Source organism: Aythya ferina (assembly GCF_964211825.1).
Source record: "Aythya ferina genome assembly, chromosome: 1".
Taxonomy (NCBI): Eukaryota; Metazoa; Chordata; class Aves; order Anseriformes; family Anatidae; genus Aythya; species Aythya ferina.
Window position 1 is genome coordinate 142,648,436 of NC_140296.1, and position 19,180 is coordinate 142,667,615.

Here is a 19,180-nt window from a genome sequence, read left to right on the forward strand (position 1 = left end):
CCACTCCTTCTCATCCTTTCTGAAAATAGGCATGATGTTTCCCAGACATCAGGAACATTCCCTGACAGCCATGAGCTTCTGAAGATGATAGAAAGAGTCCTTGCAATGACATCAGCTGGCTCCCTCAGCAGCCTTGTATGTATCTGATCTGATTCCATCAGCCTGCATATTCCTAATTTGCTTAAATAGTCTGTAACTTGGTCTTCCACTTCTGTGAGTAATGCTTTACTCCTGCAGATCCTGCCTCTAGGCTCAGGGACTTGGAAGACCTGAAATCAGTGATTATCAGTAAAAATTAATGAAAAGTTACTGAACTTCTCATCTTCTTCAGTAACATTTTAAGAAAGTCTCCTGCCCAATTGAATTCTCTGTACCTTTAGTAGTGTTTTCTTACTGTTATTGTTTTTTCTCTGAGTCCAGGATCTGCTAAACCTTTTGGTAGTCAGTAATGCAAACATTTGTACGAAGACTAATCTAGAACACAGATTCACTATCTGTCCATATACCTACCTACCTTTCAGAGTTATTGCAGAAATAAAAATCTAGCCATTTTCAAGGATTTTTTTTTTTTTGCACAGAAGTAAGCCATTAAAGAAGAAAAATAACATTCAGATTTTATTCCTTTGACTAAATGTGATGTGACACATATGGGTTAGTCAAAATGTTTAATGTTGCATGAAGTTTGAATGATAATTTCAGCTAATCTTCTGATGATGACATGCTAGACAATCTATTAACTTTACAGTTAACATAAAGACATGTTTTAAAATGTATTCTAAATTATGTCACATTTTGATTTTTCAAATAGTACGGTAGGAAGCTATCTTTTCTGTCATATATATATATTAAAAAAAAATTATGAGGGGCTGCTCTAACTGCATTTGACTCAGAGCTCCTCAGAATTCACAGCCTACTGTTGCCATAAGAACATCCCACCAGTGCCATATGCAGTCACATGTCTTTCTGTGCTCCTTCAGTTCTAATTCCCACAGGAAAGCTGCATGCTTTGGGAATACACGTACTGAAAACAGTAATAACATAGAAGAAAAACAACTCATTGGCTAATTAATTAAATTGATTTCAGCAGGTAATAGGAAAGAAATCAGATCATACAAGACTGCAGAAAAGGGAGAATTCTGAGATGATGAACAGCTGTGGATAATTGCGCTTTGTTAAGATGCAATCAAATGAGGCAAGAAAAAAGGCCCTTTCAGAAAAGCAAGATTCCTCTTCAAATGGATGATGAAAATTCTGATAACCATTATTCCTAAAGCAAATGCTAAAGACTATGCCAGTGAACTGTTTTAACAAAAAACATAGTTCTATTTTGTGCTCTACCCAACCTTAACAGCCAACAAGTCTGACTCCTTTGTTTTTTCTTTTCCTTCTACCATCTTGTGGATGCTGTACTTCTTTTCCTCACTCAAAAGGAATGGAGAACTTCTACAAGTAAAGAGTATTCTTCTACATAAAGAATTCCATAAACCCATTACTGATTTAAGTAGAATTAAAGGAAAAATATGTTAAATTGAAAGCAACTATTAGAGGTCATTACATTTTAAAGACAACCAAGGAAATTTAAATGGAAACTCCTTTGAAAACAAAACTCTGCTGACCTAAAACTAACCACTGCTGATTCTACATGCTTGACATTTTTATCACTTCCTGCTGTGGTAAATGAGCAGCATCATGGCAGAATAAAGACCAGAGTCTCCTGAAGGTAAGAAATTAAAGAGCCAGCCAAACTTCCAGTGAAATTGGTCCAGATTGCCCTGGCACTTTCTCAGAACACAGAAACACAGCTTCCTAGAGATACAGTATATGACACAGTTTATAAAGGTTATTTCCATAAGAATGAAAAACCTTTAGCACCTTAGACTATTCATTTGTATGCCTGTAATCGACTACTCAGCATTTATGTATTATTTTACAATTATTGAGTAGTATCCTGAATTTTCTGAATTTGCATAACTTTCTATGAAATATTATCTATCATTTTCTTACAGAAGGATGCTACGCTTTGGTGGTTAGATATGTAGCAGAAATTTAGGACTCTGGAAAAAGGACTGAAACATTTCTTCGCATTTATTACTTTGTTTTTACTTTAATTTTATAAGGCTATAATATCATTGAGTTGCTATACAGACATTTAATTTTACATGGACACTCATAACAGGCTTCTATCTGGATCCATGCCACAAGCCTGCACTTATCTAATCGCCAAACCACTCCGCTGTGTGGAAATAAGGTTTACAGTAGTTTTTATTACTTCCTATTGCATCAAATTCTCTTTGGTATAGCAAAGATTCCAGAAAAATTCTGGTTTTCTATATCTTGCTATCTTTTTCTATTTTATAGTAATACCATCTCAACTTTTGTGACATGTATCTGTAAGGACTGCTTGAAAGTACTGTAGCATATGACTTCATGGTGTTTTTCTAATTTTTCCACTACTGGGGCTGATGACACCAGAGTAGTTTTATTGTTTTTCTTTTCTCTGGAACTCAGCATTAGATAGTTCTTTAAGTAAAACTCTCATCAACAGAGATGCTTAGCAAAAAAATCCTTACAGAAAACTGAGTTAACACCCATGCCTTCTAAGTCTATTTTATTTACTATGAACCATTGTGAAATCCACTCTAGACCCTCAGAATTTTAAACAGTAAATACGTGTCATAACAGCAATGATGATGTAGATTAAACTACTGTTCTTGTCCAACAAGTTTATCAACAGGAGAGCTTAATAGATGAGACAATTCAGAGGTTTTGCACTGGTTACAGTAAGCAAAGCTGTTCTTCCTCATTCATTCAAAGTATTTCTTCCTGTTTCTAGAAAGCACACATACCTAATGTATTTTTGCACATATTCGGTTCTTTTTCAGGAAGACACATGGGCTTTGATGTCTGAAAAAAATAAGTGCTTTTACACCATTAGGAGAAAAATAAAGTTATGATTCCCATAGTAGCTCTCAGTATAGGATGGAACTTTATGGGACAGAATCTTAGAATCATAAGTAAGCTATGTCTTCATATCTTGCAGCTAACAGTAATTAGGCAAACAATTAAATGCATAGGAAAGAAGAAGTTCTGCAACCCCTGTAATTTTCCTGTTGTCCTTAGAAGAATCTTTTCATTGTGTTTCTGGCCAGCAGGGATTTTGTTGTTCCAAGAGCAGTCACTCCACATATTCCCTTACACTCCACGTTTATTTTAACAAATACAGGAAAACCTCAGCAACTAGCCATCATAGCAATCAATTAAAAATATGTATCAATAATAAAACCACTAAGAAACTATGTGGACTGAATGGAGAATCTCTTCAACACCAGTCAGAAAACTTTCCATCTCTTCAAAGATCCTAACGCTTGGACACCTCAAACTGCAGTCATATCTCCTCTGGATATATTTTACGGTATGTTCTGAATCAGAAAGAAAAAATCACCTGAACACCCTAAACCCCTCTTTACCACAAAGTCCAGTATACGTGCAGATTTGATACAAGCCTATAGTACTGAAGCCGAAATGTCTTTGACAGATGGCTTTTATAATATTTAGGATTCCATCAGCCAAACAAAGCTCATCGAACTCCATCTTCAGGGGCAACCAGAAAACACACACTACCCTACTACTACTACTACTCATGCAAGAAAAAAACATGGTATGCATTTCATGATGAGAATGCTCACAGGGCAGAAAAGCTTCCTGGCAGTTCTTTTCTCAGCGAACTGAAAAAAGAGGGTCATTCAAGGATGGTCCTCCTCTCAACAGAAATAACAAGTATGCCAGTACAACACACTAAATACAGAAGGTATTGATGGACAACAGCATGATGAACTTCCAATCTTTTTCCAGTTTGTGGGAGGAAGGAAAATGTGCAGCCAAGGCCACAAGTGCACCATCTGTGCCAAACCAAGGTCAAAACACTGACACAGTTTAAAGGCGTCAGCAGCATCACGCCATCGTGGGATTCCATTAACCACTGCATTTTTCACAGTGCTAATCAGGAACAGAAAAACCTGACATCGGTCAGTAACTCGGAACTTTAGGCTTTAAAACAGAGGCTTGCTGGGCAAAGACAGTGCCTGAAACAATTTTAGTCATTCTCTCATCAAGAGTCATGGATGCTTTCTACCAAACAAACTTAATCAGCAAAGTCAAGAATCCAAAATAGTATTTTGATTGTTTTAAAGGTAACTAGGGGTTATAAGGTCATGCACTCTGGCTTATTGTATTACATAGATCATAGAAGTTTGTTCCTAGCTGCACCTCTATTGAAATTCTGAATCTATGTTCAATGACTGCTTAAAAAAAAAAAAAAAAAAAAAAGACGCAAAAATCTCATTCATGGCCACAAGACTTCAAAACATTGTCTCTTGATTTTTTTTTTTTTTGTAGCTTATAAATTTTTTGAAGGCACAAAGTAATCTTCTTGCTAATTTATGTATCATCTTTAATTTCATTCTGATAACACAATGCACTGAATATGCAACAATTATAGTATCAAAGTTTCTAAAATTTCAGTTTCTGTTCTGAAACTGCACCAAAACTAGCTCTACAACAACAAGATTTCAGACACAGATGCAATGGTAAAAATTCAACAGTTAAGAAAGCACACTGAATAGTATTTTAAAGCAACTAGTTTTGCAGTCAACAGCACATATCATGGCCGAGAATATGGTGATGTTCAAGCTTTTTTCTTCTTGACATGACAGATAAAACCACAGATATTTAAATTGTTTTACGATCTTCTCCCACTTCTTCCCTGTGTACTACAACATTGATATACAGTGGCTTTAATACATTTTTTTCCTTCAAGCACAGATTTCTTCTGAACATCTGCCCTATCCAACCCATCCTCCTACATGGACTTGACCAAATCTCTGATTTTTTATTTTGTGGATCATGCAAATTAATGTGCAATCTTCTGTGAGATCTCAAATTTAGCTTAATAGACAATAGTGTTATAAACAACCTTATTAAAAATCAATACTGACCTTGATGTGAGACTGAAGGAAGCAGCAAATCCAGGAAGGAGATGCGAAAGAAAAAGAGTTAGAGTTTGTGAAAACAGTGTCCAGAGATAAGGCAGTTCAAGAATTCAGGACTAAACAAGCAGATCTACATAAGGTAAAGACACAAAGACATACAATCCTTCACAAACACAAAGAGCTGCATGTTTTATAGACATTAAAAAAAAAAAAAAAAAAAAAGAAAAAAGAAGAAAAGGACACTTAGATTACACCATTTCACTCAGAGGAAATTTTCTGTAGACAAAATAGTCTATAAGTCTATAATACACATATCAATTCTTGGAAAAAGGGAAAAAAAAACAACTGTAGAAAACTTTGGAATTACATCACATCACTAGCAAGTATCCTTCTTCCAGAATTCTTGCTAACTTTTCAAAAACATCGAAGTTGACTGTCTGAGATGAGCCCTAAGATGTTCCTTAATGCCATCTTCTTCCAGGGGCTTATTTTGTCTCCATAATCAAGAAACATTTTTTTAATTTTTCCTGCTGATGACCCAGACTTGTCAAAAGGGAACAGAAGGTAAAAAATACATGAAGTCTTCAAGTCCTGAAGACCTGTCAAAGCTAAAAGTTCATCTTTCTTAATGTTGACATTGAAGTCACCTTTTCAATGGCAAAAAAAGGAAGCATCTGCCTCTTCCTACAACGTTCTGTCTCAACTCTCCCATGTACGGTGCAATCTAAAAACAATAATGACCGAACAGGCATATCTTTGACAGTTCTCTCCAACATTGTTCAATAGCAGGATTGGACAAACCAAAATGCTGGAGTTCTCTGTAAAACATGAGACCCCATAGGTTCATTATTGCTTCTTTTCATATATCTTCAATATCTTTTCATAGGCATCTGCTGTCAATTTCACTGATAACAGCAATGTAAGTCAACAAAGAGCCATGAATACATATTATTTTAATCTGATTTTAAATTTTATTCTTTTTCAATCACCGGAAGAGAAAAAAAGTAAATGTCCTGCTGCCCAAAACATCAATTTGCCTTCTACAGCGCATGTTGTGCTTTACTGATGGACAGATTTCTCTTTATAAAGGCCTAAAGGTAGGCTATTGTCTGGAGAAAATATTTCTATAGAATAGTCTAGTTGCTATATGCCTTATTACTCTGGCTATAAGGAACTACATAAATGGAATTTAAAGTCCTTACCTCTGGCATAAATTTTACAACCAGCTATGTTGGATATCGAATTTGTACAAGGAGCAGTTTCAAAGTGAATTTCAAAGTGTATTGTTGTTCCATAACGTATAAACCAGTGTAAAGATATATTTCTTAGGCTTTTAAATTCATATCCTTCAAATGAGTTCTTCCAGGATTGCTCTTTTAAAGGCTGTGTTATTTGGGGACTTCAGGAAAGATGAGACTTGGAAAATGCAAAATACTACATACTCAGTGTTTGATCTTCAACTAAGTCATAATGTTCCAAGAGCCCCAGTTAATTTATATAGTAAATGGTGCAACTGTAATTCTGACTGAAATCCAAGATTATGCTCTCTAGGATGAACTATAGAACCATGTCTGGTCAATTAAATTTATCAAAAGGGAACAGAAAAGTGAAAACAACGGCTTGGCTAGATGTGGGACTAAATAAGAAAGGGGAAAAAAAAGTTTGTCTCTTTTTATAGCTGTTACTGAATCCAGATTGTGAAAGCTTAAGAATTCTCATTTGTGTTACAGGGACACTTTGTAGTTACTGTTTCCATTACGATAATATTATGATATTGTTTCTTCAAAATAACAGCGGAAAAAAACTATAGGATAAAATTTAGGATAGTTCTGCAGTATTTGAATTAACCACAACATTCTTGCAACTGGTATTAGAAGGTAGTGTCTTTTGTTGGCATAAGATGAAGGCAAAACAGTATCTGAAAAGCTGTGCTGAGGTCACTTGCAATTTTCTCTACAGTACAGAAATATTATTTAGCCAGCTGCACAGGATTTGAATGGAGAGTAATTATTGCTACATCTTCATTTTGCTATGGAATAAATTATTTCTTAGTAAGAAAAACGCATTTTGTGTAATCACTAGTCCCTTTTTCATGCTTTTATAAGGGTTCAAAATATTAAAAAAATATATGAAATAGGATTTCAGGATAATCGCAATATTTATCCAAACAGAAATGAGGAATGTGTCAGTTGCCTTTGAAAGCACATTACAATTAGAAATAAATCTGGAACAGTGCTGGCACTCAAACTAACAATGAGGCAGACAGCTACAGTCGCTAGCAATATATTAGGACAGTGAAGGGCGATCTGCAGCAGACCAGGGGAGCCCCCAGTGCAGGGGCCACATCAGTGAAATTGATCAGCACAGCACAGAAAGCACCTGCCCCACGGAAGCAGCCCAAGCAAGCAGACCCAACGCAGGGTGAAACACACTCATGACACAGCGAAGAAGTACTTTTTGGTTGGCACTATTTCACTCTGAACAGGAACACACATTTGCAGCATTCCTTACAAGATCCAGCAGCAGCTCTTCAGCCCCGCCCCATTAATTGCGTACCCTGATGCAATCGTCATACAGGGACACAATACATCAACTGGTAGTCTCAGAGAAATCCATTCTCTTTTAAGATGCTAACTGATTAATCTTAAAGATCTAGCCAATTTAAATATGATTTCTGGGTACAGACCAAAAGGTCGTGAAGTGTGAATATTCAGTATTTTAATTAATGTATATATTTGAAAAGCTGTTTATCATCCCAGCTATAATTTTTTCCTTGAGCTTGCGTGTTATTAAGTGTGGAATAGGTCTGCCTTGTTAATTTCAGATGTACTTAGGGAGACATTTGTGTAATGATTTCTAGTCAACCTTTGAATTCTACTTGGCAGTGAGTGATTGTGTACATTTACTACTTCGTATTTCCTTCAAAGTAATCTGACAGATTTTCAAGAATACACACTTGATTTTCCTTGTGTCAATTTGGACGTAGAAAGGCAATTTATGCTTTACCACTTCTGAAACCTTTTCTTGGTAAAAAAGAATGATGGTTGGTCTTTTCCTTTCTTTTTATCTGATATTTAGAGGGATGGAGAAGAGAGGGAAAGAGTTTTTTTTGCACACACATGAGCACAAATGTGAGCTTGGGTGTCCCTGGGAGAACTAACATTATTTCACTGGCATAATGGTTATTACTGTGTTCCAAGACAACGTGAGGATTTATCACTTTTATCCTTACTGTGTCGGTTGTACAAAAAGGAATATTTTTTTTACTCTTTACATACTAGCATTGTGAGTATGGGTACCCTCAGAGTGCTTAAAGATGTTGACTTAAACAATGCAATACAGCTTTTTAAAAGGTGTAGCCAATGCAGGTAACAATGAAACACTGATACACACACTAGATTCATTATTTACATAATTTTCTTTCTCCTCTGATTTTATAATTATTTTAATTATATCACAGTTCTTACACTCCACTGATCTACCAGTTGTGTTGGGAGGTATTTGCTAAATAAAACCCATCACTGGTATAATGCAGGCATCATCAGATGACAGCTCCTATATTCATTACAGTGAATAGATTTGGGCAGGAGAGGGAATGCTTAATAACAACCCTGATTTAATGATAAAAACAATCAGAACTTTAATGCTACAGTAAAGCTGTAGAAGCTTTCTAAAAAGCTCACAATGGATGCTTCTCCCTCCTTATAAATATTGCTTTAGCATAAGGTCCTCCTTGGAGGGCACAAGATAAGATGCTTAGTCTGGGAAGACCAGATTAACTAATGCTTTTAGGCCATTGCTGAATGTAATCGAGGATACAGTCTGCACATAGCTCTGTAGAGACAAATTGCTCAGTTGAAGAGTATCATTCAGGAACAGGCTGCCCAGGGAAGTGGTGGAGTCACCATCCCTGGAAGTCTTCAAAAGACGTTTAGATGTAGAGCTTAGGGATATGGTTTAGTGGGGACTGTTAGCGTTAGGTCAGAGGTTGGACTCGATGATCTTGAGGTCTCTTCCAACCTAGAAATTCTGTGATTCTGTGATTCCTGCCTGCCTGAACATGGAATTTCATGCTTGAACACTGGATTAGGAGGTTCAGTGATGGGGTACCATAGGCAAGCTCATTCAGCCATAGCCTGCATCAGCTCTGACTTCCTGATGTGCCAAGGGCTGGACTATTCTGGGTTCTGTGGCTGTGTATTTTTAAGCAGCTGCTTCTGCAGTAACACAAAGTTTCGGTTTCCCACAAACGAAAGGAAAAGGGAGAGAATGGGAAATAAAGGACAGCTAAATAAACAACAAATGAGAAAAGTTTATACTATTATAAGAAAAAGGTGAGGATGGATTGAGGAGTCACTATAAAATCATTGTGAGGGCTTCTTTATCTGATCCTCTCTACAGTTACTGGCAATCTCTCTCTCTCTCATCCTTTCTTAGAAGTAGGTTTCAAAAGTGATTTCAGTGTTGATCTTAAGGCATCTTAACAAAGGTTGACTTTCTGAAGGCAGACACTTGCCTTCTGAAAATCAGAATAATTTCAAATGTCGGAATTTAAGTACCTATGAGTAAAACTGTTTGTGTCTTGTATCCTTATCTGTTTACAGCAGTTATAGTGTTATAAAATCTATTATTTTATCCCTTGTGAAACTCCATGTGGGACTTCAGGCCTAATGTTCATTTTGTATGATGACAAAACAAGACTGAAAAGAAAGGATTTCTTCATTTCCAAACTTGGAAATCATGAAAATCTTTACTTTCAACAGATTTGTGTGGTCATTGATGGAGCTGGACTAATTATGGGCCTAACTACTTCTTTCTTTACAAGACCTTGTTCTCAATTTCTTCTCAGGTATTAACAAATTCTGCTGAAATTGTCCATGACAGGTATCAGTCTCACCCTGTTTTCTGGGCGACAATTACAGATGTGCCCTTTACACACCAAAGGCAACAGTCTTATGGAAAAATGTGTTCATGTGGTTAAAGACTGTGTCACTTCACTGTGATATATAAGCTCACAAAGGAGGTGAATTAACGTTATATGGCAATCTTCATTTTGGAATGTCTGAAATTTTGAGTGATTAAACTTAGAAATTTAATACTCACTTAATCTAGTGATTTTTGATGGGAAGCAGATGAAAATCTTTAAATTTTGAAGGAGGTGAAGAAAAAGAGATAAAAAAACACTAGTATGCACATGCATGCATCTGAAAGCATAATTAACAACAGAGAATTCTGCTCTGTATTCACACCATTCAACCATGACATAAAAATACTCAATTTGCCTTTGTGATTTAAGGTACCCAAATGCATTAACTGTTTTAAATTGATACTTAATTATTTCATTTTTTCCTGTGCCTGAATAAGAGTTCACATTATTTTTGGATTACTTTAACAAGCCTTCCCATATTATAACATAGAATTATAGATATACCATCTCTTAAGGTTAAAATTAACTGTGATGATTATGACTTTATCAACACCTTCCTGTTCTTTAATTTGATACCATCCCTTTCATTTTAAATTCCTTATATGCCCTGATGCAGTTCTTGTTTAGAAATTCTCTTTTAAAAATCTTTTAAAATGCACAGAAGCAACTTGAAAGCCCTGGACAATTATTGCAAGATATCAGCAGTAGTTTGAAAATATGTATTTCAACTTCAAATTGTTGACTTAAGATAAGCTTAGGGCACAATTTACTACTATAGTTTTCTTTATACTAATTTAGAAAACCACAAATCTGATGGAACATGCAGTTAATTTCTCTCCTCCTCTACCATCCACAGATGCAAACATATTGCCATCTTATAGGCAGAGTAAGATACTTCCTCCTACTGTCCGTGTTTTTCAGCATTCCTTCTGTATCGCCCTACATTTTTGAATCTTTTATTCTTTCTTGAGAAGAAATTTTTAAGATGAGGAGTATCTTTTAGCTTCAGAAAAGCTATACATATCAAAAGATCTAAGGTTTCTTCTTTAACAAGGCATCCTTAAATTCTTTCTAGAAAGACTCACCAAAATCTCTCCCTTAAAAGTCATCATCTTCAGCTGTCCTTAATGGGACTGCTGGTACTCCAAAGGTGGGCACTGTCTTCTTTTGGTCCCCAGTCAAAGTCAAGTTTCCTTCAGAAAAAAAGTGGTAGTGCCCTATGTGCTTACAAGGACTACCTATCCAATACAGTGAGCATACCAAGTTAAAATCTGGTTGAAGTCTGTAACTGCTATCATGACTTCCATACATACAGTGCTTACTTCTGAAACAACATCTACATATGTATTTACTACTGCCTCTTAAGTACATACTTTTTGTTTTCTCCTCTTTTTTTTTTTCTCTGTACAGGACAGTAACCACAAAAAAAATAATAACAAGGCAATACTGACCTCTATTAATGGCACATTTTAGAGCACTTGTGTTTTAGATGGTTAGCAGAACTTATATCGGAGATTAGAACCAAAGGTAAAACACAGCAGAAAATTAGACTAAAAAGTACCAGTTTCTACAGAGTTTAAATCAAGAATAGCAGCAACCCTGCTTTGGACTGTGGTCATAACCACCGTGGCAGGACTTGAACGCAGAGACTGTTAGAGCTTGTATTTGGCATAACTAGTTCCTGTTTAATCTAAGAAAACAAGCGTAATTGCAGCAGCCCCAAACAGCAGCAGCAGCAGCAGCAGCCAGCAGTGACATTCCACCCCGTACGGAACAGTAGCCTTACAGAGCACTCACTTTCCCAGGAAGTCCCACACAAACCCCCCTACGTGTTGCGGTGCAGGGACCGACACCTGGTAGGGAGGGTGCAATTTGCGGGAGGCGTGCTTTCTGAGAAAAGGCATAGTCAAAAAACCCCCACACGTACAAAACAAAACAACTCGTGGAACCAGGACGTGACAATATAAATGGAAAGAAAAAGTGAGGAAGGAAACAAGACACAAAATGAAAAGTTACAGAGAGACAGGAGGTTATGGAATGGCAATGCAAAAAGCAAACAGTTCATTAGAAAAAAAGTGAATAACCAGACAGCTACAAAACCTCTACACCACCACAACTGGGACAAAACCAAAACTTTTTGGGCTGTTCACCCACAAAAGAAATGGAAATTTATGGCCCACCTCCCCATAAAAAAAAAAAACAAAATCCTGCCCACAGAGACTATAAATTAGTGAGTTTGTGCTCCAAATCTGATGTTGATTCCAAAGTGTTTTTCAAAAGTTTGCATAGCATGCACCACATTTAATACATTATTTTTGGAAATCTTCCCTCCCATTCACAAGTGAAAAACAAAGTCCCCCACCCAGTAATTGCAACAGTTACTAAAGAGTGGAAGCATTTCCCTATTTTTTTTATTATTATTTTTTTTTAATCTGAACTAAAGGCAGTTTTGCAATCATTGAAAAGGTTCATAATGACAGCCTTCTGCTTTCCACTTCATCTTCCTCTCCTCCTACCTTTTCTCCTTCTGCTTCACTGTACATACCTCTCTAACAGGTGTTTCATTTCTTCTCTTCTACGGACAAAACCAAGTTATTATTTCTCTTCTCCTCCTAGTCCAGTTGTCACATATAACTAGCATAAGGAAAAACTCCAGGGAGAGACTGTCTCTTTTGAAAAATCCCATTTTCATGACTACAGTTACTCTCTGAATGTGACTTATTTCTTCTCATGTTGCCCTACATGCTAAAATAACAGTTCCTAACAGACACAGCTATATTCACTCCTGTTTGCTGACAAATGCTTCTGCAAGCATCAAAGTTCTTATTTACACAGAAGAGTTTGAACAGCTGTAGAGGCATTAGAAGTCATGATTTCTAGCTTACTCTGCATGGACTGGTTTAGGAAGGACTCTTACAAGGCAACATTATCAATTCTTGCCTGGAAACCAAGACTGTAGCTCTAGAACGTCCTCATAACGTGCCTGGATATATCCGTTTAGCATGAAACAATAATTTATAAACAAACATGGTAAACACCTATATTGTATCTATATATATTAAAAAAAAAAAAAAAAAAAAAACTATATATTTAATAGGCATGTTAAAATCTCTGCTTTATGTAAAAGCTCACAAGTAGAAAGCAAGCGTTCAGAAAACAGAGATGGGGGGGGAATTGAAAAGAACTAAGGCAAAATAGAAAGTTCAGCAATTATTCAGATGAGAATGTACTCACTTTGTAGTCATGTAGTCACTACAAAGTATCTGAAATGATACTTTGTAGTATAAATGATATTTATAAATAAAGTGATTATATTGCAGTTCCACCTGAAAAATCATTGTTATTTTGCTAATTTACCACACTAACAATATGTACCTTGGGTCTCCAGAACTTGAGGACCCTTTCCATTCCCACTTACAGTGGTTAATGAATATGAATATTTTCAGATTTTTTTTTCCTTGATTTACATAGCTGCAGTAAATCACATAATAACAAAAGTAGTCTCCTCTTTGACACAGCTGAAATACATGTTAAAATTACTAGAAGCAAAAGAAAAGAAATATTCTATCTCAGTACTGGCAGAAAAGAAAACAAGCTAAGAAGTGAAGAGGGCACTCACTATATATCTTTTAATAATAGCAGAGATCAGTTGGTAAGAAGGAATGGATAACAGCAAATAGTCAAAGTATTCCACAAAGTTGTTATGGAATGATATCCAGTCACTTTTGGGTTTTATGCTTTCATTGACATAGCATAACTTTGTTTTGTGACTGGTAAGCAGCAGCAAACAACCACTTTAGCACAGAAAACTTAGTAACTGCTTTGCTGATCTCTGGAATTTCATCTTTTCAAAGAAAAAGAGTCTCTATAACTCTTTAATGCCTGGGTGCCAGTGCTTTTATCTATAAAAGAGAAAAAGGTCTGGCTTTGTTTCTCTTCTTTGCTATCTTTTTATAGACTATAAGCTATTTTGATTATAAGCCATTTATATGTATTCATTCAGTTTTTGACACTGAAAGTCCCAATCTGGACTGGAATTTCAGAATGCTAACATAATTTAAAAAAAAAATAAACAGTCAGACATATTAAAACCACGCATAAGAAAATTCTCTTCCTGCCATTCCATTCTCCTCTACGAATCAGATTGTAAGGAGTGATTAATATTTCCAATTCGCTTTTCCTGGTCAGTAATTCCTTCTGCATACAGAAAGAATTAAATCACTAAGAACAGATTTCTTCCCCCTACCTTAGTTCTTTTTGATGTTTGTTGCTCCTGACCCCCTCATCAACTCGTAATACTTACATCAGGAATTCAATGCCTGAGATAGACACTTGTAAGGGACTGAAAAATCCTGCAGGAAAACATGACTTGGAACTACTATTTATATTTCTTTAGCTATACTTAATGCACCTTCTCTACCAATCTATTGCCCAAATGCTCTTCTGAATACATGATATATGGAATGGGCTGAAAGTTAAATCATTCAGAAAAAAGGGAAGATGGCTAGGAAGTTCATTATGTTCACTTTTGAGTGTTTGAACTTATACCACAGTTGTAAGAAGTAACAAAACAAGATGATCCGTACAACCACAAAGAGAGAAGAAACCTAACTGACAACCTGAACTGCTCTATAACTTTCAAGAAAATAAGAATACATCCTACAGTGAAAGATACAGCTGAGTAAAGCTATTCAGTCCAGTAGTTTCACTGCAGTACAAGCAAATTATTTGAAGTTAGTGGACTCAGAGGATCTTCTCCCCACATGATTTATCACTGAGATTTTCTTACACAAGATGAAAGAAGAAAAATGAAGGCACACAGCAGATGCTGCGGAAGTTAAAATCTCACCTTCCTGTTAATGCTTTCTCTGAATATCGTGAAAACAATCTCAGATCCCTAGGGTGGCCTTTCTATTAGCAGAGCTTCTTAGAACAGAATTTTTCAAATCATTCAGAGGAGCCCATTATTTGACTATCATCAACTCAATGAAAATCACTATCGCCCTCATGAAGTACCTGAAATATCTTCTCTTTAATTTCTCTCACTTCTCGGACACTATTCTGGCACAAGGCAAATGCAAAGGGGAATAATCAAATTTCCATTTTTCTCTTCTAAGTAAGTGATTCTTTATCATGAATGGTTGAGTAAAAAACAAAACAAAACAAAAACAAACAAACAAAAACAAACAGGTATTTCTGCTTAGAAAATCTCTCTCAAACCATTAGAAGGTGAGAAAATAACAGAGAAGAGAATCTGTTTCAGGTCATTCTCAAGATCTACTGGATTGTGATGCAAATGTCATGGAATCATAATACACTACTATTTTTGTTTGGGACACTCAAGAGTAGAAAAAATATCTCAATATCCTGTCTCCAACACAAAGATGGAAAATGTTTATTACATTTGGTTTGGACAAAACCTAATCTATTCATTCAGCTTTACATTAGCCAAACTTCACCTGTGTCTCTACCATAACAAAGAGTTTCAATGCCATCTGTCAGAAGAAGGTAACCATCATGAGTTCGTAAAAGTCATTTTTCCTGTTTGATTTTTTTTTGTGTGTGGGAGAACCATACCCGAGGAATTTATTAAACAAAATGAATAAATTGTTCTTCAAATACACTACAGTGTTGGCAACTTTTCCTACCATCTCCACTCCCTGACAGTTCTATCTACCCTTCTAGTTCTATCTTATCAGCTCTGCTTTTGAGGAACTAGTTAATAAGAGCACCCAGTAAGAAAATTTTCACTACTAAAATTAAGTACTGAAGCAGAAAAACACTAATGAGACTTTCCCAAAATAGACACTCCAAGGTTTCTAAGACAAGAAAAACGGAATACGTTATCTCTAACTTTAGGCAGCTCTTTTGTGACTGTAGTAAATTTATACCGTTCTCACCTTTCCAGTTCTGCAATCTTCTTATCCTTATCATTCTTCTCATTTTCCATCTCTTTCAAGATTTCCAGAAGACGATCCACTTCAGCCTGAGCCTTGCCAGATTCTTCCCGATACCGTGTTACCTCCCGTTCCAGCTGCTGCATACGATCACTCAGCTCTGGACTGGCCCTCGCCTCAAGAGTTGCCTCATGAGCCTGTGAGAAAAAGAGTCAGGAAAAACACTTTACTCACACACATACTTTACAGATATTACAATGACTGCAAAACTATATCTACTTCAAAATGAGAAGATTAATTATTAAAGAGAAATGAGCATAGTGTGCATATACCACTTTAAGTATGGGAAATATTTTCCAGGAAGAGAAAAGTTCAGAAATGTTTAAAAAAAATATAGAGAGAGTTCAAAAATTTTAAGTGATTTTTTAACTGAAACAGAACTGACAAAAAAAAAAGTAAACATATGAAAAACATTAAATCTCTTTGAAAGGAAGGAAAAAGAAAATTCCTAAAATACACTTCTATAACAGTGATATAAACATAGAATTAGATATCTGAGATATTTTTTAAACTGGATAATCTAGAAAACCAAATCACAGGTTAATAGCTTCCAATTACTAAATCTGTATGTGAAATTTCAGATAGATTTGCACAGACAGTGCTCTTGAACTGATGTCCTTGTTAGTTATCTCAGAAATACAGATTAATATGAATATGGCTACATAATGAAATTATCTTTGACTAGTTGTTTAGGAAGCATGTTTTAAAATCAGGCTATGAGCACAAGAAGCATCAGAGGACTGAGGACAAAATGGCTCCAGCTAAGACTCTTTTAATTAATTAATTTAATTATTTTAAGTGGCCTGATTTGTTGTAAAAATGACTAATTTATTAGTAAAATGAATTCAATGGTTCCCACACATAGCAAAGGAAAAGAAAAGGCAGTATTTATGCTTGAGTTTAAACCAGCAGACTGAGGACTATCTTTTCAGGGTCCTAAGGGTAGTTGTCAGCTTGCATCAGGAGAGCTGGGCAAACCATACCTTTGTAAGACATTCCCTCCCTCCCCCTATGCCTGTGGATCTTGAACTGCTAATTTGATATTAATCAAAGCTCCTTCAGAACTGCTCAAATTTGCTTCAGTGAATAGCAGGTTTGGCGGAGCTATTCCGCCAACCAAGACTGCCTGTGAACTCAAGGCCTTGCTTTTCCCTGGAACAAACCTACAACAGAACATAAAACTATTGACTTTTCCCCCTGTTGTGTAGCTTGGAAATTTATTTTACAAGCTGCAAATGTTCTGCTCCAAAGCACAGTAAGACTAGATCCAACAGGATAGGACTCTGTTACTTTTAAAGGCAACTGGACAGAACTGCAGCAACATAAACGTCTGGGTTTAAGCTGCTGCTTCCATAGAACCAACCAACAGCAAAGACACGCTTGAAGAAAGCAGTTTAGTTATTCAGCAAAATGAGACTGAAGGAAAATACCTATTCACTGACCTCAGCATTTTAACCTTGGAATCTCCTGTTTTTAATTAAAACTGTTAAAGCCCACACCCTGTTCTAGTGAAATTCTGCTGAATCTCAGAGCAGAGTGGTCCAGGACAGAAGCATGCCTCAATGCCGCTCTTTACTGGGACTGTGAGACGAATCTGGGTTGCTCGAATACTGGAACACAGAATCACCTAGGTTGGAAGAGACCTCCAAGATCACCGAGTCCAACCTCTGACCTAACACTAACAAGTCCTCCACTAAACCACATCACTAAGCTCTACATATAAATGTCTTTTAAAGACCTCCAGCGATGATGACTGAACCACTTCCCTGGGCAGCCCACTCCAATGCCTAACAACCCTTTCGGTAAAAAAGTTCTTCCTAATAACCAACCTAAACCTCCTCTGACGCAACTTTAGCGTAGACCAACCTCCACCTCGCTACAGCCTCCTTTATGATACCTATAGAGAGCCATAAGGTCGCCCCTGAGTCTCCTCTTCTCCAGACTAAGCAACCCCAGCTCCCTCAGCCACTCCTCATAGGACTTGTTCTCCAGACCCCTCACCAGCTTCATTGCCCTTCTTTGGAAAGGGCACACTCCAGCACCTCCATGTCTTTCCTGTAGTGAGGGGCCCAAAACTGAACACAGTACTCACGGTGCGGCCTCATCAGAGCTGAGGAGTGCCAGAGCACTTCATGTTGCAGAGCCTTGGCCATGCAGCAGCCTGCCTGAGGGCCTATGCTAAACAGTCGGGGGTTTGTTTTATTTGAAGCAGGAGTTCCAGATAACTGGATAACCTGCACAGTATTTTATCCTAGAACAAAATGCCTGACAACTACTAGGTCTCTGGGGCTGGGCTCTCTGCAGGACTGCCCAACAACCACCAATCCTGGAAGAACAGAGCCCTTTCTGGAGGCCGTGTGTTTAGGCTCCCCATTTCTGAGAGACTTCCATGTCAAACCTCCCCACTCTGTCACTGAGCTGTAAGTCTGAAAATCCTGCTTCTGAGCTGCTGAGCCAGCTCCAGCTCCAAGTGCGTCCCTGGTGAGCCTGAGAACTTTGTGAAACCTTTTGGAGTTAGGGCTGCCTATGTTTCCACATTCCTTACCGCCAAATAAGCAGTATGAATTAGAGCGCACTTTCCAAGGGTTTATGAGGCAAGTGGAAGTCTAAATAACGTGTTGCCAACACAATGTTGAGGCTGGGAAGACCTTGCAGCAATGAGACAGACAAGTGCATCAGTTCCACTGAACAGCCACAGGCATCAGGGAATGTACTTCGTTTTTGAAAGAGTATCATTGAGTGTTCCTGAAATGCTTTATCAGAAGAAAATGCAAGAAATCTGAAATGTTTGATCTCATTTCCTTTTCAATTATACCTACATTTCAGACAAAAACTCCATCATTCTCTCCCACTTGCTGGTTTGCAGGAACTGGGAATACTGTTTTTGAGGGGTGTCTATGAATAGATGCCTATGGAGGCATCTATTTTTTCCTAAGAGACACTGTGTATAGAGTTAAGTCTAGTTTTTCACCAGAGGCACAGCCTGAATTCTTCTATACTGGATTTGGGTATGTTCCCAACATCTCAAATTGTTTGTTTTAACAAATACTCCTCCAGGTTCTTTAAAGTCATCCAAAATACATACTCAGACAGTCAAGAACGGTGTTGTTTTTGTGTGTGTGTGTGTGTGTTTTTAATAAAAAAGCAAAGCTAGGCTGTTAGCATGGATTACAGAGTTCTCTAGTTCCAAAGAAGTTATAAGACCTAATGCAATTCTACAGTCAAGACAGTTCTGATTTATATTACTCCATGCTAATAAAAGCATCTCCACAACAACCCAAGAGACACTACTGAGAAGAGGAAATCAA

General features: G+C 36.9%; 1 protein-coding gene across 16 annotated transcripts in view; it reads right to left on the reverse strand.

Moving 5' to 3' along the window:
- The window catches only part of ERC1 (ELKS/RAB6-interacting/CAST family member 1), a 302,320-nt gene that overhangs the window by 156,592 nt on the left and 126,548 nt on the right, over nucleotides 1-19,180 (reverse strand). For all 16 annotated transcript variants that reach the window (XM_084511007.1, XM_084511005.1, XM_084511011.1 and 13 more), the window contains one exon: nucleotides 15,816-16,009. In XM_084511007.1, coding sequence (XP_084367133.1) covers nucleotides 15,816-16,009 — 194 coding nt within the window. The remainder of the gene's footprint in view (nucleotides 1-15,815; nucleotides 16,010-19,180) is intronic.